General features: G+C 37.5%; 6 protein-coding genes across 8 annotated transcripts; 2 read left to right on the forward strand and 4 right to left on the reverse strand.

Moving 5' to 3' along the window:
* Positions 1-1744: 1744 nt before the first annotated feature.
* On the reverse strand, positions 1745-4285 carry LOC117631986 (root phototropism protein 3-like). Its single transcript, XM_034365344.1, has 4 exons — positions 4006-4285; positions 3836-3905; positions 2308-3435; positions 1745-2149 (listed from the first exon to the last, which is right to left on the reverse strand). The coding sequence occupies exons 1-4, from the start codon at positions 4242-4244 to the stop codon at positions 1781-1783; spliced, it is 1806 nt and encodes a 601-aa protein (XP_034221235.1). The 5' UTR covers positions 4245-4285; the 3' UTR covers positions 1745-1780.
* Positions 4286-4781: 496 nt separating this feature from the next.
* Positions 4782-5847, forward strand: LOC117632111. The gene has a single exon (XM_034365516.1). It carries the CDS (start codon positions 4913-4915, stop codon positions 5621-5623), a length of 711 nt encoding a protein of 236 aa, XP_034221407.1. The 5' UTR covers positions 4782-4912; the 3' UTR covers positions 5624-5847.
* Positions 5848-6096: 249 nt separating this feature from the next.
* LOC117632365 (putative pentatricopeptide repeat-containing protein At3g05240) lies at positions 6097-7794 on the forward strand. The gene has a single exon (XM_034365823.1). It carries the CDS (start codon positions 6097-6099, stop codon positions 7792-7794), a length of 1698 nt encoding a protein of 565 aa, XP_034221714.1.
* A 2854-nt stretch (positions 7795-10648) lies between these two features.
* Positions 10649-15217, reverse strand: LOC117629571 (alpha-crystallin domain-containing protein 22.3-like). The gene is made up of 3 exons (XM_034362093.1): positions 15067-15217; positions 11697-12049; positions 10649-11327 (listed from the first exon to the last, which is right to left on the reverse strand). The coding sequence occupies exons 1-3, from the start codon at positions 15087-15089 to the stop codon at positions 11089-11091; spliced, it is 615 nt and encodes a 204-aa protein (XP_034217984.1). The 5' UTR covers positions 15090-15217; the 3' UTR covers positions 10649-11088.
* Positions 15218-16775: 1558 nt separating this feature from the next.
* LOC117632906 (nuclear transcription factor Y subunit C-3) lies at positions 16776-19079 on the reverse strand. 3 transcript variants are annotated; one of them, XM_034366532.1, is made up of 3 exons: positions 19006-19079; positions 18745-18791; positions 16776-17876 (listed from the first exon to the last, which is right to left on the reverse strand). In XM_034366532.1, the coding sequence occupies exon 3, from the start codon at positions 17862-17864 to the stop codon at positions 17076-17078; it is 789 nt and encodes a 262-aa protein (XP_034222423.1). In that variant the 5' UTR covers positions 17865-17876; positions 18745-18791; positions 19006-19079; the 3' UTR covers positions 16776-17075. The 3 variants fall into 3 exon arrangements, with proteins under 3 accessions (XP_034222423.1, XP_034222424.1, XP_034222425.1); XM_034366533.1 differs by having other exon boundaries at positions 16776-17958; positions 19006-19052; XM_034366534.1 differs by having other exon boundaries at positions 18710-18791; positions 19006-19033.
* Positions 19080-20345: 1266 nt separating this feature from the next.
* Positions 20346-23474, reverse strand: LOC117632883 (cation/calcium exchanger 5). The gene is made up of 2 exons (XM_034366495.1): positions 22418-23474; positions 20346-21579 (listed from the first exon to the last, which is right to left on the reverse strand). The coding sequence occupies exons 1-2, from the start codon at positions 23291-23293 to the stop codon at positions 20815-20817; spliced, it is 1641 nt and encodes a 546-aa protein (XP_034222386.1). The 5' UTR covers positions 23294-23474; the 3' UTR covers positions 20346-20814.
* Between the last annotated feature and the right edge of the window lie 215 nt (positions 23475-23689).

The raw sequence follows: 23689 nt of genomic DNA on the forward strand, positions 1-23689 counted from the left end.
TCGAGTATTTAAATAGTATAGCCGAACGGCTGTACTATATATTTGAATATTTAAATAGTATAGCTGTGCGGCGATACTAATTAAATATATTCGAATATTTAAATAGTATAACCGTGCTATACCCTTTGAATATATTCGAGTATTTAAATAGTACAAACGCTGCTATACACTTTGAATATATTCGAATATTTAAATAGTATAGCCGCGCGGCTATACTAGTTAAATATATTATCTTTTAATTATTATTTATGTAGTGAAAAATTAGTATTTAAATAAATTTAATAAATTACTTAATAAATAGTATTTAATTATCTTAAAATAATTTTGTGGAATTTAAAATTATTTTTTAAATAGTTTCAATTATTTAAAAATCCTTTAAAATTATTGTACTTAGGGGTATTGATCTCTGTTACCTCTCAAAACAAGGTGCGCAAGTCCAACCTTGGAACAGGAAAAACAGTAAACTCGAGCGTGTCCTTGTTGTTGTCTGACCATCGAGGGCCAATCTCTCGATCCTAAAGAACAAGAAGCTTCCTTTTGTCCACGATACGTCCAAAGGGCCCAATGGTGTAGAAAAAGTGTTCCCTGGCCTTTGTCAAATCAATAAGAGTCAGTAGGGGGCGGCTGATGAGGGAAAAAACCAGGTCCAAACCAGTAAGACTATTTCTTTTCCAACTTCATGCTGTAAGTTTGACAAGTATCAGCAGCATCGGTTACATCACACACTGATATATAAACTGGTTTCCAGTCCTCCAGTAGCTTGCGGTTAGCCTCACTCATGGCCCCTACAATATGCTTTTCAAACTCCTTTGAGGGGTCAAGCTTGAGAAGATCACTGCACTAGTTGGCTAGTTCGAGTTTTAACTTGAATGGCCATGAAGTGTCAGTTTCTGCAGCACTGCTGCTACTAGCTACCCTTTTGCCTTTCCTCCTGCTGCTGCTACTGCCAGCTTGTTCCATGACGCGATTCAGAGCCTTCAACAATCCAATTTTTCTTGATCAAGAAAGTTGATGGATCGCAAGTCAAGCAGGAAAATGGAGCCAAGCTTTTGCTTTCATATGTATCTTCTGCCACAGGTCAATTGTTTTTGGGTGATCAAACATGTACTATCCTCACACTATTTATAATCTTGTAAAGCATGCCATTAATTTAATTACATTTTCAAGGGACACGTAGCGTGATGTCGAACGATTATTTTCTTTTAAATCAGCATGCCTCTGTGATTAGTGTTAAGATTTATGGAAGGCACAATGTTTTCTGGTCTGGCAGGCTTATTCATATTAATGTGCCAGCCAAAACTATTCTGGTTCAGTTTGCACATTTCTTTCCTTCTTAATTTGTTACCTCGTACCCAAATATGGTTGATGAACTATTTCTTTGATGTTCACTGTGAATTTTACACTGTTTTTGAGTTGTTGCTTAGTCTAGTTGAGCTGTTACAAAATTGTCAGTTTCCCGATTGAAGGTCCTTGTCAGCCTAGCCTATCTTTCTTGATAGGGCCAAGACTGTTTGAGTTCAACCGGTTTGTAATTGCATCTGAGTTTCTGGTAATAGAAGACCAGAAGTGGATCTTCTCTGGTGGTCTTAATTCAAGGTAGAGCAGAGCCTGAGGTAATTCAAGGTGTTAAATAGCATAAAATTTTCTTAATGCAGACCATTAGATCTTTTTATAGATTATTAAGGTGTCAAACTTGTGTTAAAAAAAAAAAAAAAAAAAAAAAAAAAAAAAAAGAATGTACAATACCATAGAACTTTCTGATGAAGGCCACATTTCTCTTCTAAATAATGCACCTTTTCAGTTGGTTTTGAAGCTTTAATTTACACATTTGCAAATCATTGAGTTGCACCCTCATTGTCTCAACCTCTTTTGTCATCAAGTTTATTTCCTTCTTGGAGTTCGTCCATCCCTTACCTAAACCTTCGTTGACTCTGACAATTGCCTGAGTCTTCGTTCTTCGGTAATTTGATCCAATAGCTGTCATTGACCTTGTCATATTTACTTGTTCAAGAAGGATAAACCGTGTCGTAATCTTCAGGGGCAACCGATCATTCTTCATTACATGCTCGCGTGCTTCTTGTGACAGTCTATGATATTCCAGGGATCCACATAGACTCATTCTTTTTTCTTCTGTTAAGCTAGGGTGTGCCTGCAGTAAGAAAACAATAAGCTACTTAGTTGTTTAAGTCATTGCAGTTAAGCCTATAGCGATGTAAGATTTGCATCCTCTTCTGGTTCAATTGGCGATGAGATGCATTAACTACTGCATGATATCAAAAAAATAAGGAAGAGAAGAAAGTTATATACCTTGAGGTACATGTCAATGGCTCTATAAAGATTGTCATCACAATACCGAGCGTCTTTCGGCAATGCTTCTACAAGTGATTGGAAACTATTCACCGTAAGGTTCTCATCCTTTGCAACTAGAGTAAGATACCCATCTATCAACCTTCCAACGGCGAACATTTTTGGTGTGGGACTACTCAAAACTATAGAAACATAAGACACCACCACCCTTACAATAAGACCTACATCATGGACACTATCTTTACCTCCATAGTTCTTAACCAAGAGATCTGGAGCACAACATTGATCCAACATTAAAGCGATTCGTCTTTCAAGCATGCTCAGCAATTCGGAATTTATCTTTGTCATGAACCCCAGCTTAAGAAGATGAAGTATAAAATTGCAAGTAACTGAATTCTCCTCTGTAGGCAGTACCTTAATCAAGCACTCAGCTGTAACTCTTAGTAATTGATGGGTCATATGCTTGAGGGTCATTCTTTCAAGCCCAGAAGTGATTCGTGCAAGCCACTTAGCAGTCCAATGAGCTATACATGATCCTACAAGGTCTGCTCTCATCCCTTTACATTTTAGGGCTTGGATCACTTCAATGAAATGATCTATTCTTAGGGATGAAACATCTTCAAACCACCAAATGTCAGCTTCATCTTCAAACTTTAAGTTCTCTGCATTATTTGGTAGAACATTGAAGCACCGTGCATTATCATTCTCAGAAGAACCAAATGCTTTAACGTTTGTGCAGGCCTTCCAAGCAATGGCTTCAGCGCTTCGTTTTGTGATTTTAAACTCATTAGCCCATGAAGAAATGGATTCACAGGTTTTCAAAATCCTAAATGCGTCTTTCCATGATGAAAATATCAAAAAGCTCAAAAAAGCCTCAGTTTTGGATATCAGATTTCCTTGTTCAAAATCATCACTCATTTCCAAGAAATGTGCAGCACAATATAGTGGAGCAATGTTGGCAGCTGTTAGATCAGCCTTCCAACCATAACAGAACTTGACTACTAATTCAAAAACTTTGGTTCCACCTGGAAGATTGTCTATGTGAATTTTGCTGCTGGTTTCTCTCTCTGCATCACTTCTCTGGAATACTAGTCTGTTCAAGCGTCCACTTCTCATGACCATCGGGAGCTGAGCACCAAAATACCAGTAAATCTAACTTCAAAGAATCTGAACATGACATCTCATTTTCTTAATTCAAAATTTGGATCCATTTTTTGTGTCTAAATGTTTCGATACGACATGTCAGACACCTGACTTCACTTAAGGAATTTTTAAGAGGAATTCCATATCAATAGGCTGCTTAAACAATACAAGGCAGATGGGTTCGAAAGACTCAGACAATGATTGTAACAACATCCTAGAGTTATTACTATAAGCATGCTGACCTATTCTTGGTAAAATAATTCCCTACAATTAAAGAAAGCCTTTCTTGATAAAGCAATCTGTATTTCACATGCGGATCCTGATAATAGCTCAAGTCAATTTTGTTGCTTCCATTAAGTAAGTGTATTTCAGCATAGTAGCATACCTTATGCAAGTGAAAGCTGGAATCTCCAACTTGTATGATCAAATCACTTGCCACTTTTGTCTGGACAAACCTGCAAGAAAAGATCGAATAGTTTCGAAAACATACATCAGAACCAGAAAGACAGTATTGGCATACAAGTAGTTGACAACTAGAGGAGAAGAAAGAGGTACCAGTGCTTATTTCTTCTCTCTATAGTTTCAGCAACCATGCCAGCATTGGATGGTGACATGACGCATTTGCTTTGCCTCCCACCAGATACTGAACGGTGTGCAGGATATTCTCTATCAGCACTTTTCATGCCTGTGGCAGGCCTGTCAATTCCAGGGAAGACAAAGCCTTGCATTTTTGCATAAAAGTTTGAACACAGAGAGAAATTATTCTTGACAAACAACTTTGGAGTCTCTGGCATCTTATGGAGGACATAAATAAGCTGAACTTGAAGTATTTGGGTGTGAAGTAGTTATGCCATTAAGAGGGTTGGTTGCCTTTTGCCATCTCCTGTCAATTTAAGCATAGTTGTAGAGTGTGGATGAATTGAAGCCAACACCATGATAATATTATGTCCTACAATCACATCCACTAAAGAACCTGAAGCACATTTTCTCCATCACCATCACCTTAATCATTCAGTTCAATTTTCAACCAAATCCACGTGTCATGGATTTAGCTCCCTCCTCCCTATCCTCTCCATGATCTTCCAAAAGCATTGAAAATTCAATTGATACTTGGGGTTGTCTTCAATTTCATCTAAGATAAAACTTATGTTTTGTAAATTACCTAATATATTGGCAACAACAACAAAAAACCAGATAACAAGTTTCGAAATGTCAATTTAGGAAGACAAGGTCCACATATATTATTAGACAATTCTAATATGAAGATTCTTTCCTGTTAAACTATAACACAAAATTTCACATGTTTTAAGCTTAGGGCCCTGCAAAAAAAAAGTTCTTTTCTTTTCTTTTTTCTTTTAGGTCAGGGAAAACAAAAACAAAAACATCCTAGGCCGTTCCTTCAAACGGTCACCTTTCTTCTTCTTCGAATCTTCATCTCTGAGAACAGAGAGCGGAGTGTACAATGCTGAAGACCTTTCACCTCCAAACACAACCGGACTTCTCAAAATCCTCTCTTTGCCTCTTCAACCCCATTGTTAAAACAAACACATCGAATCAAAACACCATCTTTGTACCAAAATCTCCGGTTTTTAGCGTTTCACTCTCACTCTGCCATCAAATCCAGATCCAAAAACAGTTTGTATGTGCAAGGAAGAATAAAAGGCGAGCTGGGTCTCTAAGATTACCAAGATTGTTGCGCCAATTGATGCCCGTTATTGTGTCTAACCTCAAGATATTGCCTAAGCCGCTGGATCTGGTTATCGAAGAAATTTGCAGTGGAGATGGCAATGGAGGGGGTTTGGGAATTTGGAAGGGTTTTGGAGGAGGAGGAGGCTTTGATGGGTTCGGAAGGAAAAGAAACAGAAAGTTGTTCTTGTTGTTTCTGTTGTATGGGATTTTGGTGATTTCTGGTTTGGGGTTGTTGTTTGGAAGCGTGGTGGAAAGCAATGTGCTTTGCTGCGGTTTGGGTTTTGGCCTTTCTGGGGTTGCTATGGTTCAGTGGTGGGAGAAGATAGGTATTTTTGCAGTCTTTTTTGGGGGTGTGTTGGTGGGTTTTGGGTTTAAGAGAGAGGAATTGAAAAAATGGGGTTTGAAGCTTAGGGCTTGCTATCCAATAATAGAGACTCTAACATGGAGAACAAGAAGAAGAAGAAGTGGAAGAAGAGCATTCTAAGAAAAAGAAAGAGAAAGCGTAGTTTTTTTTTTTGCAGTCCTTTTTGGGGGTGTTTTGGTGGGTTTTGGGTTTAAGAGAGAGGAATTGCAAAAATGGGGTTTGAAGCTTAGGGCTTGTTATCCAATAATAGAGACTGTAACATGGAGAAGAAGAAGACGAAGCCGAAGAAGAGCATTCTAAGAGAAAGAGAAAGCATAGTTTTTTTTCTTCTTGTAATGGATTTTTTTTTTTTTTTTCCTCAAAGACAATGAGATATGATATGTAGTAAAAAATACAATGAAATTTGATTCTTTGTTTCATGATTGATTTTGTTTATTTATGGTAACATGTATTCTTTGCATTGTGCCAAATGATATGTTGCCATAGTGCTTTCACATTTTGCTCCTATAGGAGCTCAGTGTTACATTTTGCTCCTATATAAGCTTTTCATTGCCCATCAAGGTCTTTCCTTTGAATAACAAGGCTCATGATTCATGAAGAAACACTACAACACCATTCTCTCACTGTTGGAAACATGCAAATCCATGAGTGAATTGAAACAATTACATGGGCTTATGATCACTACCTCAGTTTTTAAGAACGTGATCCCATTAAGTAGGCTTGTTGATTTTTGTGCAAATTCTGAGGCCAGAGACCTCATTTATGCCAAGTCAGTTTTTCACCAAATTAATCAGCCTGGGGTCTATATCTGGAACTCCATGATCAGAGGCTACTCCAATAGTGAAAACCCAGCTGAGTCTTTGATAATGTACAGAGAAATGCTGCAAAGGGGTTACGTGCCGGATAATTTTACATTCCCATTTGTGCTTAAAGCGTGTTCCCTAATCACTGTTTACCATTATGGAAGATGTGTTCATAATTGCATTGTGAAAACTGGGTTTGAGTCGGACATGTATGCCTCTACTTGTTTGCTTAGCATGTATGCTTCTTGTGCAGATATGAATTCAGGCCTGAAAGTGTTTGATAATATTCCTAAGTGGAATGTAGTTGCTTGGACTAGTTTGATTTCTGGGTTTGTTGGGAACAATCAGGCTACTGAGGCTATAAAGGTGTTTAAGGATATGGAACTTCAAAATGTACAGCCTAATGAGTTCACCATGGTGCATGTTGTAGTTGCTTGTGCTCGAAGTAGGGATATTGATACTGGAAAGTTGGTTCACAGTCGTATTCGCCAACTTGAGTTTGATCCCTTTGGGTCAAGTTTCAATTTCAATATAGTTCTTGCAACTGCCATATTAGATATGTATGCAAAATGTGGCAGCTTGAGAACTGCACGAGATCTGTTCAACAAAATGCCTCAGAGAAACTTGGTTACCTGGAATTCCATGATTAGTGCTTATAATCAGTATGGCCGGGCTGAGGAGGCAATAGGTCTCTTTTCTGATATGCAGAATGCTGGGTTTGCTCCGGATGAAGCTACCTTTCTGGGTGTAATAGGTGCTTGCGCGCAGTTGGGTGCTTTGGCATTGGGACAAAGTCTTCATTCATATGTATCAAAAACTAGCATGGGAAAAGACACAGCTATTGGCACTGCCTTAGTGGACATGTATGCCAAAACTGGAGATGCAGGAAGTGCTCAAAGAATTTTTGACAATCTGCAGAAGAAAGATGTGATGGCATGGACTAGCATGATTACTGGTTTAGCTATGCACGGGCACGGTAAGGAAGCGCTACATGCTTTCAGAAAAATGCAAGAGGATGCTAGGGTTGTTCCAGACCAGATCACTTACATTGGGGTTTTATGTGCATGTAGCCATGTTGGTCTTGTGGAGGAGGGTCAGAGACATTTTGCCTCAATGGTAAATGTTTATGGCATAGAACCAACTGAAGAGCATTATTGCTGCATGGTTGATCTCTTGAGTCGAGCAGGCCGCTTTGAAGAGGCGGTGAGACTACTGGAAGAAATGCCACTTCAACCCAATGTTGCTGTATGGGGAGCTCTCCTGAATGGCTGCGAGATACATGAAAATGTTGATCTGGCTGACCAAGTGAGAAGACGCATAACAGAAATGGAACCTCATGGTAGTGGAGTTTATGTTCTTCTTTCAAATATATACGCAAGGGCCGGTCGATGGCAGGAAGTAAAGCTAGCTAGAGAATTGATGAAAGATAGGAGGATTGCCAAAAATCTTGGTCATAGTTCAGTCGAAATGAAGTTGTTAAGTTCATGAGTATATTATATTGATTCATTTCCAAATTTATTTTACTTAAAAGTTCCCAGATGACATATTTATCATATGCATGTTTATCTGTCATAATCTCAAAAGGCAAGCACAGGGCCATTGGAGAAGGAAGCTGCAAAGAGACATAAAAGTTACTTCCAGTGCAATCTGCTCGCTGCCATTGTTGGCGATTTAGCCAACAATGACAACGAGCAGTTTGGACTGGAAGATCAGAGCCCGCAAACAAAACCCTTCAAGAATATTGCTCGCAATTATATGAACAAGAAGTATTATAATCTCTGTAACCCCAATAGCAAAGAGATTGAGATGCCAAGGTCAAAATCTCAAACATTTGCATCCACTATTTATAATAGGGTCACTCTGCCCACCCAACTAAGCAATGCACATGTTTGCTGAAGTTATATTATGACCACCCATAACTTAGTCTTCGAGATATATCCATATCCCTTTTTTTTCTCTCGAGTTAACCAAAAGAAAGAGGTTAATTACATGAGTTTCATATGTCCATCTCATTTATGGTTCCGACCAATTACATGAGTTTCATATGTCCATCTCATTTATGGCTCCGACCAACGCGACACCGTCTCGGTCCTCGGCCTCTGGTGCCCCGCCCTCTCTCTCCTTGCTTCCATGTGAAAAAAAGCATTGCCATTTCCCTTTCCTTTTCAAGATTCTAAGTCCTTTTTTTCTGTCAGAAAATTTTGGCTTCATTCGCACCAAAGTGGACTTAAATTCTCCCATTAGCTCATAAATAGGCCTAATAAACAATTTGGTTTGGTTATACGATGAACTCTGTTTGTTGAAGAACATATCTCAAGCTAATTTCTATATAAAATTAACTTCTAAAGCTATCTGTGAATATTTTTTTTATCTTGAATTCATAAATGTTTATTCGCATCTAGAGCAAACGTGAAAAATATGAAAACATTGCAAATAATCTCATAGCTAAAATGGGGTACTTTACAATGTAATAAAGTCGCTCCCATAAAAGCAAATAAAGTTTTTCTAACACAGTGCTTCATAATCAAACCATTTTGAGAAGAAAGTTTTTTTTCTTTTCTTTTCTTTATTTTCTAATCATACATTGGTGTATACGCCGCTACAGAAGGGAAATTAATCTGGTAATCTATCACCGATTCGATATTTCAAACATCTGCATTTCGTGATGTCCAACTTTCTGGTAGTCTACACTTTGAGATGCCCATCATCCTCTCTTCAACGTCACCTTCACCTGCACCTTCTCCAGAAATCATGACTCGAAAACACAAAAACAACAATGGACCTTAGATAATTTTGATTTCTAGCTACAAATGACCAACATATATGTTCCAGGGATGCAACTACTGGTAGTACTTATAGCGTTATTCAGAACACGCGGCAGCGCACACGCGGAAACCATGCACTGTGCACATGGAAACCATGCAGTATCACACCGGGATTAATACAACGAGCAGCATGCCAGGATTTGTAGCCGGTACTTCAATTTTTCAAGGGGTTTGGTAACGGCTTCATAGGCATAAAGCTAAAACAAGATCTGAATTAAATAAAACCTAAAATTCCTCATAGTTGAGAGATCACTTATCTTGACTCAGCGGTCTCCTCAACATGAAAGAGATGCAATTTCTACATGAATATGTAGAAAACATCTCACCGACCAATCATTAACACCTACAGATGAATTACATTGATAATGAATAGGTTTGCCTCACTTATATTCCCCATTGCAAGGAGGCACCAAATTCCAACACTTCCAACACCTCCTACCTAGCCCCTATTACAACAAGAAACCCTTTTACTCGTGGCTCCAGCACAAAGAGTAAAGAGAACATATCTACGGCTAGGCAATGGCATATTTATGTATTAAAAAGGTGTTTTATTGACAAAAAAATAAATCTAGTACTGTCCTTAGAAAATGACTTCCATGACTTCCATTGATATGATACATATGTCATTGTTTGATCAGAAAATTTAATGACGACATAGAGGCTATCATTCATTACATCCAACCAAGGTAAACAATGAATCATCAATCAATTCTGACTAGCAAAGGAAACATGAAAAATAGGCGAAAAATTGAAGACCCCAAAAATGAAATGCTAAACATTCTCCATGTATATAAGAGGGGAAAAAAAAAAGACGGATAAACTTAGACATCTATTAAATATTTTGTAAGATATATGCTAAAGGGTGACATAGTAAGAAAACCATTAGATGATTTTCCAAGTAGAAAGCAATAATTATAACCTTAACAAAACAAACAACTCGCTTGTAATATTTATAGCATTCATAATCTCCTGATTTGGGAAGAAAATAACTAAATACATTCGAAGACAAGATTCAGAATAGTAATACCTCTACGAATTATGCGGTTTCACATGACAAGCAAACATTCTGATGTCAAAATTGCTTCAACCTTTTAACCATGAATCTCCTAAAATGAACAATTCAGAGTGCACGAGCATGAAACAGTGTGAAATTTGATATAGATGCCATAAATTCTTGTCAGAGGCTCTAGAAAATTTTGAATGGGAACTGAACCACAAATTTGAGATGAGACTAAGGTTGGATTATCTTAACCTTCATGACATAAATGCTAGAGGGTGTTTACAAAAAATCTTTTTATCAATTCAGCCAAAACATTTGGCTGGTCATTTAGATATCCAAGAGACCGGTAAAGAAAAGAAACAAAATCTGTGAACATTTCTTAATTTGGGTTTCAGAGTTCAAACCTGCAAGCAAGTTGTTGTTTCGACCAGCAAGCTGTTAATTAATCCGACAACATAAACACCATTAACAATGTCAGCCCCGTACTGTCAACCCCACCCACCCAAAACTCATAATATATATAGCCTTTTTCATAAGGATTTTTCATGAAAAATATATCCATAAAAGACCATTTTCCACAAAATGAACAAGCTAAGCCTCTGGTAATTTTCAAGAGAACTAGCAGCTGTTTCACCATGAATTGATCTTGGCAGAGAGAACTTTCAACGGAAATAAAATATCTCACAAAGGATGTGGCTAGGACATAACCATAGTCCACCTATGAACACAGCTTCCGGTCCTAAAGTGAGTACAAACAACTTAACAAAGCCCTACTTCACTATAACTTGGGCCCGCCCAAGCCTACTGTATATCACCATTTAGCTTGTATCCCCGCCTTCATCCTCTGCGATATCAGAGGCAATTATTTATAGTCTATAAGTCCTCACCACCTAGAGTCTTCTCCATTCTAAGTCCACATCATAAAAAACCATACAAGCTCCCCAAAGCGGAATACTTTTATGGTAATTTTTTCTGCACAATGGCCTCCAAAATCCCATCAGTCTCAAAAGACAGAGTAACTTTTTGGCACTCAACTGGACCAGGAAGCTGGAACGAGATAGAGAAGTGACCTGGGGGGCACAGATTTTGTGTTTGCATCTTAAAGACTTGGGAGTTTTTGCACACTGTTTTCTCTCCTGTTGTAGTTACTCCTTTTATAAATACTTCTCCATCAATGTCAACGCTGCATTCAAAATCTGCATGCACAAAGACAATGGTCTGGTTCATTAAGCATGATCAAAAATATCAAGACAAGTTGATGAAGATTCAATCTCAATTTAGCACCAATCCAATTTTCATGACAACCGGAGAACCTAACTATTGAAAGCTTAAGAAGAAGGTTTTACAAAACAAACAGACAAGTCGTCACGTGCATGACTAATGTAGAACAAATTGATTGATTTCCACACCTTTGTCAAAGAGGTATGCACATCTAGTGTAATACGCCATAACGAGTCAATCACAATTGCCAATCAACCATTAATATATAAGATAAAGAATGCTAAGTCAACGAACAAGACTGAGTCTTCGTTGTAAACAAAATGACGCAAGGTGATCATACTCACTCTCATCCCTTAAAACCCCTGGTAGATTGACACGAAATAAGTATGAGTCTTCATTCTCGCCAATATCAACTAATCCTATTATTGGTCCCACCTGTCCCCTCGCAGCAGCTCCAGTCAAAACAATCCCTGATTTGTTGGTTTCCAAAGCCTTATTCCACTGTTCCCTTGTTGAGTCAGGAGGTAGAATAATCACAGTTGGCTTCAGTTTCTCTCGTGCATCAGAGTCTGTAGTTGTTGATGGATGCATTGTAGGTGGACCAATATAAGGCATGCTATTGAGAGGTTTCACATCAAGTATGGGTTGTTGAGGATCAAAATGATCTGGTTCATTAGTTTTACTTGCTCCTGCAAACCTGCAAGAAGTCCTAAAAGTTAATCACAACAGGCAAATAGGGTACAATAAAGTCTATCTGAAGATGCTGCATTAAAATAAAATTAAAATAAAATTCAACTTGCATAAACACTACCATGATAAAATAAGATAATAGTCCCATACTGCTGACACATACAATCAAGCATCACCTGTAAAGCGTCCAAATGATTTCTAGTGTGAAAATATTTAGAAAGAAAAAAAAAAGACTAAGTAGTCAGGTGAAACATATATTTCATTATTCAAAGAGAATATTTTGTCAGAATAAAGAAATATTTTGCTACTCACTCTCAAAAGAATGTGAGAAATGGTTATTTTCCAATGTTAGCTGTAAAAAAATAGTGAGTTTTCTGTTTATTAAAATTCTACAGTGTAATCACAAAAGCATGCACTCGTTGCAGGGTAAACCCTGGGAATTTAGGGTCCTGAGGCAAAGAAAATTTGCATTGGCATAAATAAAAAAATAATAAAGAAAAAATAAAGAAAAATTCAAATTTTTGTTGCTAAGTAATAACGTACAACTAATCTACTAGCTTAATAGCATTTCAGATATTTAAAAAACCACCTAATTTGGCCAGAAGATGATTTTCTTCATTAAACCACAATAAGTGGGATGCAAAAGGACATGTCGGCATATTGCAAGCCACATATAACCGACACCATTACCATGACATACCCTAAAACCAATCTGTTCCAGGCAGCACTTACAGTACCCATCTTTTGAAAGAAACAATATAGACTAGTCATATACACCCAGCGCTCTTGATTAACTAACATAATATAAAAAAATCTTCTTTAAGATACAACAGAGTGTTATACAGAATTTATCATCAACAAAATCAAAAATGAGAAAAACAAACAGAAGAGAAACCCCAGTCAAAGAAATGGGAAGATAAGCACACCAAGCAAAGGGAAGAGCAAGAATAAATTGATGAAAGAACCAACCTAAATGGCATTTCGGCAACAACGGAGAACCAGAGCGAACCGGAGGAAGAAAGACGAAATTTAGGCAAATAGGTTTTGTGTTTTCTCCTCACAAACACATATGAGGATTGGACTGGAGCTCTTTATTTAGAATTAAATAAGCATATTTTGAAGGGCCTAATGCAACATTTGTAACTTGGATCTGGGGGGCCTATTTAAATCATCAAACTTGGGGGCCCAAGGCAGTTGCTTCACTAGGCTCCCCTGAAGGCTGGCCCTAACTCAAACTGACAAACACAAGAAATTTTCTTGGATTATTCCTACTCTAGAAAAACACAATTATTAAAACATAGGCTATTTAGGCATAATATATGTATCAGCAAGTCAGCACTCATATACCCTTAGTCAAACTGCAGAGGCTATCCTCTCTGCCATTGTCAGGAAAAGCTACCTTCTGATATACAACCATATCCTCTCTGCCTTATCCTTCATTTGTCTTCAATAATCGAGAAGCAATGGGACTAATTAGAGCTCACACACTTTCTTCAACTCTTACCCCATTTTACCGCAACTCCACCAATTCATTTTCCTTTTTCTTTGGTAACAATCAAATTAACGTTACAATCCCAAACCTAAGAAACTCCCAGAGTGGTTCTATCTTCCTTGAAATGTCCTTGAGGCACAAATGCATATATCATGGACCACCATTACCAAAAGAAACATGCACAGCTATACTAGTTAAACTTAATTTTCTCTTATTAGGTCTATTCCTTTCTGCGTTTTTCTGGAAATTCTTGTGATTTCTTCAGTATCACTACTAGCGTGCCTTCATTTGTTTCCCTTTTTGCATTTACTTTTACAAATTCCTTATGGGTTTTTTCCCCTAAAATCCTAGGTTTTTTTAGTATCACAACTAGCATGATTTATTCCTTTTACTTTTTATGTTTAACTCAGGGAACAAAACTTGTTGAATGTTTTAAGATCCACTTAAAGACTTGCTATTCTTAATGATTATTTGCAACAACTACATAACCTAACAAAAAAACTGGAAAACTTCCAAATATTATAGGTTACCAGAGGGAAGTGAAAGAAAGAAAATGATCCAATAAGTAGGCTAATCTATTTACTTCACTTCTCCTAATTTCCTAAATGACACAAATCTTTTCGAAAACTTCATTTCCATATCAATCTTACTCATTCTACAATAATCACTTCAAATAAATGATAAAGAACTAATCAAACTTCTGCAACCCCGCTTGGGTAACATGGTTTTTTCTTTCTAAAAATGGGAAAATTTTGAAAATGGCGGGGGAAATGCATGCAGGGTGCCATTTTCGTATTGCATGACATGTTGGAATTATTATAATAAATAAATTGTTTCCCTAACTGACGATCAAGACCTAAAAACCAATATCTCATAAAATTCATTTCCAGTTCCAGAAACATGATCCTCAATTAAAATCACATTTGAACTCCCATGACCCATAGCATTCCTTAAAAGCATGCTGTTCTAGCCTCATAGGCAAATTTTCGAAGAAACAGTTTTCAAAATCTACCTGCCAAACCAGGCCTCACTTCCCATCATCAATTTCATCCAACAAATTCTCAAATAGAAGATCTATTTTAATCAAACAAATATTTATCGTTTCTTATTCCTTTTCTGCATATTTCCCACTCATACCAAATTTTTCATGAAAAAATTTGCTCTGCCTCTGCACATGCATAACAAGGGACAACTTAAAAACACACACCATTATCAAGAAATTCAAGAAATTCATACTTGAAATAGCCCTAACATCGACATGCAAACATACGAGTCTATTTACTATATAATACAAATAGCAGACATTTTTACACAGATACTCACATATACGCATAAACATACATGCAATTGCCGATCTGAACCCCCAAAATAGTCTAAAATTAACTGAAACCAGTTGAGTGAAAATATTCGACTTCATATCTGTATAATTCATATAGCCTATAGAGATATATATATATATATATATATATATATATATATATAAATTATCAAGTGTATATATGTATAAGGTGAAAGGGTATGTGTGCGTATACCTAGTTGGCCCGGAGGTAGCCATCTGAGGGCGGCCTGAAATGTAGGAAACGGCGTCGCAGCGGGGAGTTCCTTGGGCTTTTGCCCGTTTGCTTTGCTTGTTTATTAGACGGACAGAGTGAGGTAATTTCCTTTTATTTATTTTTCAGGGTTAATTTCAAAAAAAAATTTTGGTCAAGAGGGTTAATTTCAATTTAGTATCTGAACTCTTATTTTAAAGTATATTTGTCCAGCACTCTCAGTGTTAATGATTACATATCCTAAGCTTTTCAATTTTTTGTAATTTGGTTCTAATGTTAACTTTGACATCAAAATTTCACCTATTTGCTTGCATGGTAGGCATGAATTTCACCTATTTGCTTATTTTAATGTCAGTTGAAGAATATTTTTGGATAATTGGTGCCTTCCCGCTTATGAAGAACACATTACATGCATTAATACCAAACTATTTTTTAATAGAATACCCTTAAAAAAGAAGTGAATAGGTGGGATTCAAGCTTGTCACACAAACAATTAACGGAAATTTTGACGATGAAGTTAACACATGAATCAGATTACACAAAATTAAAAAACTTAAGATATGTAATTGTTAAAATTGAGAGTGCATGAATAAACATGCTTTAAAGATAAGAATTTATGTTACTAAATTGAAATTAACCCTATTTTTTTATTTTAGTCAGGGAGTGAGGTGCTTTATAGAGGCGGGAGGTGCTAAGGGTAATCAGGTGCAAAGATTTGCACCGTAAGCTCATGATTTCCCGTCATTTTTCTTTGGTAGAGTAAAAAGTTGAGTCATCACATTTTTATTTTATAGCAAAAACAGAAGACATTATTGGGCCTAATTTATGGAAATTGGGCTGAATTAATGATATCTGGGCCAGTATTGGGCCCGAAAGTCATCCTTTTGTTACAAGAAAGAAGGCCCATTCTTGTGATCAAATTTAATTTCAGCCCACAGATGGTTGTTAATTTATTTTTCTTTGGGCCTTGGCCCTAATTGTAACCCAAACAAAAAAATGGTGAGCAAATTATTATTTTGTTATTATCTATATATATATATATAAAACAAAAGGCAGAGAATAGTGAAACATTCAAAATACCAAAAAATGCATTTGGTTAATTCAAACATTAAAAATTAAAATTATTAATTAAATGATAATAATATGGTAAATTCACATTTTTTCATATTAAAAAAATTAAAATTAAAAACAAAATCAGATAATAAGTCATGCTTTTAGGAAACATAACTACTCATATTATCTTTCCTTAATTCTAAAAATAAAATAAAAAAAGAAAAAGAAAATCAATCGGCACATGGGTGAGCGTGTGCCAAGGAGCTAGTGTCTACAAATTTATTCCTTCAGTGATATTATATTTTTCCCCTCATGAATAATGGTAGTCAGTGAAACAATTCTCACTTATTTACTGTCCTTGTGGAAGCTTCAAAGTCGAAAAAGTAGCTTAATGGGTCTGCTTGAATTTCATGTGGCAATCAAACAATGGCTTTTGTGTTTCAAAAAGCCAAAGTTTCAGATAGAACTTTCCTGTGTTTGGTTGCAATTGACTACTAATTCCTACTCAGATATCAGGAATCTGGTTCCATTACAGCATAAACAGTCTCAAAAAATTGATGCTACAGTTCCATTACAGCATTCAAGGTCTCATCATATCATACTAAAAAAGGGGGCATGAATCATGGACAAATACCTTTGCTAAAACAGTGAGAGCCACATGTATATTAATCATAACCATTCTTTTACTATAAAAGAGTCAACAAAAATCAGTTCACAACCTGCACCATCACCAACCATATGGTTTTATAGCGAAGAGTCTACGAGACGAAAGATGCTAGATGTTAAGCACAAAAGGTAAGAAATTGCATTATAATTACAAAAACCAAAGTTTTCTTCAACACATTCAAATCACCACTTTGCTTTCTCAGCTTTCAGTCACAAGCCTGGAGAACAAAAACAAAGTAACTTACACCTTCTTCACTTCCATGCTGCACCCGCTAATGATCTGATGGTGACTGCTGCTGCTCCGGTGCCTGCTGCCACATTGGCTGACCCATGTAAGGGTGAGACTGTTGAGCATACATAGATGGGTCCATCATAGGCTTACCCATAATCATCCCAGGAGCCCCAACCTGAGGCGCATGCTGAGGCGGCATGTAGCAGTATGGAAGTGCATCACCCGGCCCTCCTACAGAAACTGTTCCCCTTGGAATTGATGCAAGGACCTCATCTTTCAGATCCTCTCTTGGCACAATGTCTACCAAGAAATCAAAGATATCAGTCCTTGTGATTGCAGCTGCAATGTCATTCTTCTGAAGTGTCCTCCGCTTATTCTCTTCCGTATGATTCCAAGACCGCAATGTGAGTTCCAATATGAACATTTCACATGCCCTGGCAAATATTACAGGTGCCTCAGCTGATATCATTCTCACATCCTCATCAGCCTTCATAATCTTCTTGATCCTTGCTAAGGGAAGGCTATGGTTCTTGAAATCAGTTACCTTGTCAATTTCTTGATACTGATTCGCCCAAAAAGATTGCAGCTGTTGCTGAAGTTGTTGCTGTTGCTGGTGGTGGATATGCTGATAAGCAAGTTGGTGTTGTGCAAGCTGAGCTCCAGCAGATTGACTAGTTGATTGAATAGCTCCCACTGTTCCGGCAACTGACCCCGGATTTGGGCTCCCAACCATTTGATTATGCTGATATGGGTTAGTACCATATGTCAATTGAGCTCCACTGCCTACCATCCCCATAGATTGGGGTTGGTTATGCCCTTGTGGATCCATAGTAACTTGGCCCTGATAGAAGCAAGCAACAGAAAAGACGTCTGCTTTAGAGACCTGCTAGTTACTATACACTCTTCAAATATCAAAAGATCTCCTGCTCACACAATGAAATGGTAAATGAGGGCCCATCCATCTTGTTCTATGTTGCACATAATAAATCTAAACAGTTTGTTCTTTCTTTCTTTTCTTTTTCCTCTTTAGATGATAAAAGATCAAAGCATACTCATTTATTCAAATCTCCCCATGTGATAGAATCAAAGTTCCAGCTGCCGAACTAGTCAAATCACTGAATGAAGGGTCTAAATTCTCTCTTATAACTAAAAATCTTCAGCAAATCCACTAGATTTGCAATCCACTAGCTGGGTACTAGTCAAAGTGGCATCTTCTAAACAAAAGACAGTACTTTTCTTTTGTAGGAATCATTCTACCACCCAGCTTAACAATATGTTCAAGAGAAAAAAGAAAAGAAAGAACAGACACAATGATCAACGAAGAAGACACAGCAGAAACACGGAAAAGGAGAATAAAATATTATAAAAGCAAAAACAAAACAATAATTCCAGCGCGAAAACGCATGATATATGATCATTCAATTAGGAAAAACAGTTTCCTCAACAAAAATTAGGCAAAACGGAATCACAGCAAATTAAAAAAAAAAAACCAACATTTGATCTCAGACGGGCAACAAAACCAACAGTAAAGAAAACCCATATCCAGAAATAAAAATGTTACATGGGAAAAGAACAAAGATCACCCATTTGGCAATCCAAGACCAACCCACCACACGCGCGCGCGCACGCAAAGAAATACATAAAAAACACAGATATATGACCAGAGAGGTTTACGTGTATGTGTGTGGGCGTATGCCTGTCTTTCGTACCTTTTCTCAAACAGGTGGTGCTCTGCTACGCAAGATTAATTGAGTACCTGAAAAAGAAGGAAAATTCTTTCAGAAACAGAGCCACAGAAATATCCATCTGGGCAATGAGAACAAAAAACTATTGGGTCTGAAACTTTTCTATTTTTTTTCTCTTCTTGGAAATTTTTCGTACAGAGAAAGATCTAGATTTTTGGGTTTGCAACCTTTCTTTTTCTTTTCTATGTATTGTTTTTCGTAATGATTAATGTTTCGCATACAAACCTAAAAAGGAAGAACAAAAGCTGCGAGGGAGTGTTCGATTCTGACTTTAAATTGTCAGAACATCGAACTTTTATGGAGTTTTTTTTTGTCTGACGGTTTTGCCCTTGGTGGAAGTTGTTATTTACGGTAAGCATGACGGATTATGTTATGTTTGATCATGGTGCCTGTTGGCTACGTGGAGAAGATCACTCTACTTATTTGGAACCTATGATTGTCACCAGATCCATTCAATTTTGGGATGGGATTTTATTTTCTTTTTCAAAGTATTTTCTAATGATATGCTGTGTGTTAGTTGTTAATTATAATTTATATTATTGGAAACAATTACACTTAGATAGCATCTAAATTTGTAAAGTACAATTCTAAACGTGCACCAATATTCTTGTCAACGAGAGACTCGAAAAACAAGGAGAAACATAGACAAAGCCGACGTAGAAACGAAAAAATATACTACTGTTCAGTTTAATTTCTGTAGTCCAATAGTTTATTTTTTTATAAGATGAAGTCCAAAGTTGAGATAAGTTAACCCAAATTTTTTAATACTCTATTATTTTTCAATTTAATTGTAACGCTTGAGTCACTTTTTACGCCATTATTGTGCAGCTTAGACTACTATTCAGTTTAATTATAATAGTTTAGTTGAGAGTTTGACGTCCCAAACAAGCCAGGAATGTTGGTTTGAAACTATTTTTTCGAAAATGTATTTCATTTCATTCATGGCCTGCAAAAACATGCTAAAGTACTTCTTTTATATTTGCTTTTATTTTTTGTCACAAAAGTAATGATAAAAAAGAAAAAGAAGTTGTACCTCCAAAAAGGAAAAGAAAAGGAAAAGTTCTTCTTTTATATCCTTTAGGGAAATGCCCTTTTGTGATCATGAAGTTCCTGCTTTCTTATAAAGTAAATTCTATGAAGTCAACATTAAGGAAGATAGGTTTCATAAACCAAAAACCAATGGTCCCAATAATGTGATATGCAAGTGTTGGGCACATATTATTAAAACCTGTTAGGGTAATCAGAGACAATTATCATCGGTTTATGTCCCCTCAAATTAAATCTATGTTGATTCTGATCATGACCCTCAACTTCACAAAACCCTCCCCCAAGGGGTAAAAAAGAAAAAAGAGGAAGAGAATCCACCACATGCATGGACCACTTCACAAAACCCTCATCTCATGGACCTAATTTTGATATCATAATTCATCAATGTTCTATCAAGGACTGGAGATGTTTAACCAGTGCTTTCCTTCCCCATTGCAGAGGGTGAGGATGGGTTATGGGCATGTTTCTAAGGAGGTTGAGGGAGAACATAAAGGTTGAATCTTTGGACCACTTTGTGCTGATTGCAACAAAAATTCCCATTGCTATTTGGTAATGTACTAATGTTACAAGTGTACAAGAGCCATGATTTTGGCACTAGCCAAAGCATTTATGCCAGTAATGTAATTTGGGTCTAACAATGATACTCCCTATAAAAATTTCGTCTACAAGAAGATTATTTCAACAGTTCTTGTAGTCTAAAAGAATTTCATCTATCCAGTGTTGAAACAAAAATCAAATCAACCTGTAATAAGCTACATATCCCTTTCATATGGGGCAGCAAAGAGGCTGCATAATTCTTCAATAAGCAATGTACTTCTTGATCCTTGGCCTCTTTCTTACATTGTCAATGAATGATGCTTCTATAACATGCACAATTCATCCAAGTCATAGTTGGCATGATCAAGCTCAGATGACATTCGGTAGCAGCAAGTTATCCCCAGTTGTGTGCAATTTTTCGATGGTAATCCAATCTCAATGGATAAAGAATCATCCTGAAAACTTGGCAATAACCAAACTAACTGCCATAAAAATAACATAGAGACCAACAAGACAAAACCCCCAGAACCTAGGCACCCGGAATCTGCACCATGTAATCACCAATAGAGATCCCATCAGGCTCAAAAGCAAGAAAACAAATGCAATTATAATACCCACGTGGAACTGAAGCTCATACACCTCCGGATAAACATTATATGTCTGTATAACCAATGCTGTTCCAAGTCCAACAAGCATGTTAAACATTGGCCCAGCAAAACAACCAGCCATGGCCATTGCAGGGTGGCCTGCCTTCGCAAGTGCAACATCAGCAACAAGATCCCCCACTGAATTTCCCCATGCTAGAACCGTAAGCCCAAGAAGTGCAGGTGGCAACTCCAGAAGAGATCCGAGAGCAGCAAGGCAGTTCAGCAGTTCTCCAGCAGTAGTTGATATCCAAAAAACACTCATAACAAATGCTATAAGCAATACAGGCATTTGCTCAGTTTTGGGGGGATCTTTTTCCATTATATAATGAAGAAGTGCAAGAGGGGAGCTTGCCAAGAGGACTACAAACCATAGGGGCAAATGGGTATCGGAAAGGAGAAAACCAACAGGATGGTTGAATGGCATGAACGAGTTGCAAGCATATAGAAGGGCTAGAGGGCAAAGAGCAATATTGGCTGATGTGTAGAATCTGCTCCATTCAGAAGGTGCAGCTTGCGGAATTGTGAGCTTTAGAAGAACTGAGACTGGAAGCTCCCATGCTTTTGAGATCTATATATAAAACAAGAAGAGTTAACAAATGCAAATTTCCAAAGAAGTAAAAAAATTGTATAGAGGCAAAATGAGCTCAATCAGAATATAAAGTTTCATGTTTTCTCCAAGTTCAAGAAGAACTGGAAGAGATTATATAATGAAATATGCAGTTTATCCCAAAACGCTATGAAACTCTGAGCAAGTGCTTCTACAATTTATATCACACCCTTTAATTATTTCATAAATTGCAACTTTCATCTACAGGAATTTAGGCACACCTACTACAACTTAGTTATATTGCTCTAGTGAGACAAGGATAAGCTGCATCTGACCAGGGGTGTATGATCTAATTTATCATCGACCCTACAAAAGGTTTACAAAAATTATTCATAATAAAGTAAAAACTTTCAATTCAATAGTCATTATTCTTGATAGAAGAAGTCTTCCAAACAGAAAACATTAAAATTTCAAATTCATTTCCTTCTGCAATACCAAAGAGAGGAAGCTTTATTCAGTATAAAAGCCTACAAGATATGTAGCCGATTTATGGTGTCATTAAATATCAAATGATCATAAACATTTATGTGGCAAGCCTAAACTCAAAATCCAAATTGTCATTTCATTTCCCAATGAAATCCATGGCGACTTTCACCTACATTCGGCTACCCAAACCATCTGTTCCAATGAGGGAAATATTTAAGGAAACCATGAGAACATAGAAATTTAAAGTGAGGAGTTGATTAGCAAGCTGTGTAGATACCATTCAACACAATCCGCATTCCTCAAAGGATTGCCTATAGTGCACATTGTACCTAAACTTTTGCAGAGAAGAAACACGAATTTAGCTGAAACATACCATTACAAGAGCTCGCCGAAGCCCGAAACTTGGCTTCCCATCCTCTGAATTCTCCGAAACTTGTCCGATCTCAAAATCTGGTGCAACCAAACCCCTCTGAATTTCACTGTCTCCAACCACACCCGCCTCAACCCTGCTCTTCTTTCCTCCTGCACCTAACCCCAAGTCCATCCAAAACACAAGGCCAACAAAAAACAAGTAAAACCCAACAAACCCAACAGCCTGCCACAGATAAATCTCAGCACTAAGATACACATAGAACAAGAACAACGCCGCGGTCAGATAAAACAACACGTCCCTCACAAACGGCGCCGGATTGAGCGAAAAGGGTGCGGCGTAAATCGCCACGAAACCAACCACAAACGCCGAGACAAACGTGCCGGCCGAGAGAATTGCGCCGAAGCCAGTTCGGTATTGGCCGGTCCGGACCGCCGCGACCGATGCGAAGACGTCAGGAGCGCCGTTGCCGAGCGCTAAGAGGGTCACGGCGGCCATGCTTGGAGTTAAATTGAGGGAAAAAGTGAGCTTTGTTGTGACCAAAGAGAAGTGATCTTGAGCTGTTTTGATGAGGATGTAGAAGAGGAGGAGGAGGATGATAGACAGAGAAGAGAGAGAGAAAAGGGGGTTTTGGCTGAAGAGGCAGAAATGGAGGTACAAGTAGTTGAAGAGGCCATTGGAGTGGGTTATGGTGGTGGAGGAGCAAGGTGGGTTTTTTGCTGGGGTGGTGATGAGGAACCTGTGGGGGGCTATGAGAAGTGGGGAGGGGTAGTTTGGGGAATTGGATTTTGGGGTTGTGAGGAGGAAGAAGAAGAAGGTAGAGAGCAGCGCGAGCGAGAGAGCAAATTCTGAAAGAAGAGAATGAGATGGCCATGCCATTTAGCAAAAGCACCAATATTTTGTCAAGGTCGTGACACTGTCTCCATCTCTGTGTCTGTTTGTTTTGGCTTTTCCTCCCAGTTCACAGAGTGGAATTTGGATCCAACTTTTGCCAACGACCTTGGTCTTTACGCGGTTCACAGAATAGAAAGGATTCATCAGCAATTCATCAGAGAAGAACGACACAGTAGCTTTTCTTTTTTCTTGATCTGGGTAATTTTGTTTTCTTTAATTCATCAGTAACTTCATTTACTGTTTTACTTGTAACTATGTAATTATTGTTAATACGTATTGCAGTTCTTGGTAAGTATGAAATTCGATTTACAACTTGTAAGATTCAAATTTGGATAAATAAAAAAAAAACTTGTAAGATTCAAAACCTAGTAAAATACGGAA

Source organism: Prunus dulcis, chromosome 6 (assembly GCF_902201215.1).
Source record: "Prunus dulcis chromosome 6, ALMONDv2, whole genome shotgun sequence".
Taxonomy (NCBI): Eukaryota; Viridiplantae; Streptophyta; class Magnoliopsida; order Rosales; family Rosaceae; genus Prunus; species Prunus dulcis.

Excerpts from the sequence above, each read along its gene's own strand:
- LOC117631986 (XM_034365344.1), bottom strand. The coding sequence starts at position 4,244 with ATGCCAGAGACTCCAAAGTTGTTTGTCAAGAATAATTTCTCTCTGTGT. Across the intron at positions 3,436-3,835 it reads CCAGCTTTCACTTGCATAAG|CTCCCGATGGTCATGAGAAG; the intron begins GTATGCTACTAT and ends TTTGGTGCTCAG. Across the intron at positions 2,150-2,307 it reads CCATTGACATGTACCTCAAG|GCACACCCTAGCTTAACAGA; the intron begins GTATATAACTTT and ends TTCTTACTGCAG.
- LOC117632111 (XM_034365516.1), top strand. The coding sequence starts at position 4,913 with ATGCTGAAGACCTTTCACCTCCAAACACAACCGGACTTCTCAAAATCC.
- LOC117632365 (XM_034365823.1), top strand. The coding sequence starts at position 6,097 with ATGAAGAAACACTACAACACCATTCTCTCACTGTTGGAAACATGCAAA.
- LOC117629571 (XM_034362093.1), bottom strand. The coding sequence starts at position 15,089 with ATGGCTACCTCCGGGCCAACTAG. Across the intron at positions 12,050-15,066 it reads GCTACCTCCGGGCCAACTAG|GTTTGCAGGAGCAAGTAAAA; the intron begins GTATACGCACAC and ends GACTTCTTGCAG. Across the intron at positions 11,328-11,696 it reads AGGGGTTTTAAGGGATGAGA|ATTTTGAATGCAGCGTTGAC; the intron begins GTGAGTATGATC and ends TTGTGCATGCAG.
- LOC117632906 (XM_034366532.1), bottom strand. The coding sequence starts at position 17,864 with ATGGATCCACAAGGGCATAACCAACCCCAATCTATGGGGATGGTAGGC.
- LOC117632883 (XM_034366495.1), bottom strand. The coding sequence starts at position 23,293 with ATGGCATGGCCATCTCATTCTCTTCTTTCAGAATTTGCTCTCTCGCTC. Across the intron at positions 21,580-22,417 it reads TTCGGCGAGCTCTTGTAATG|ATCTCAAAAGCATGGGAGCT; the intron begins GTATGTTTCAGC and ends TTTTATATATAG.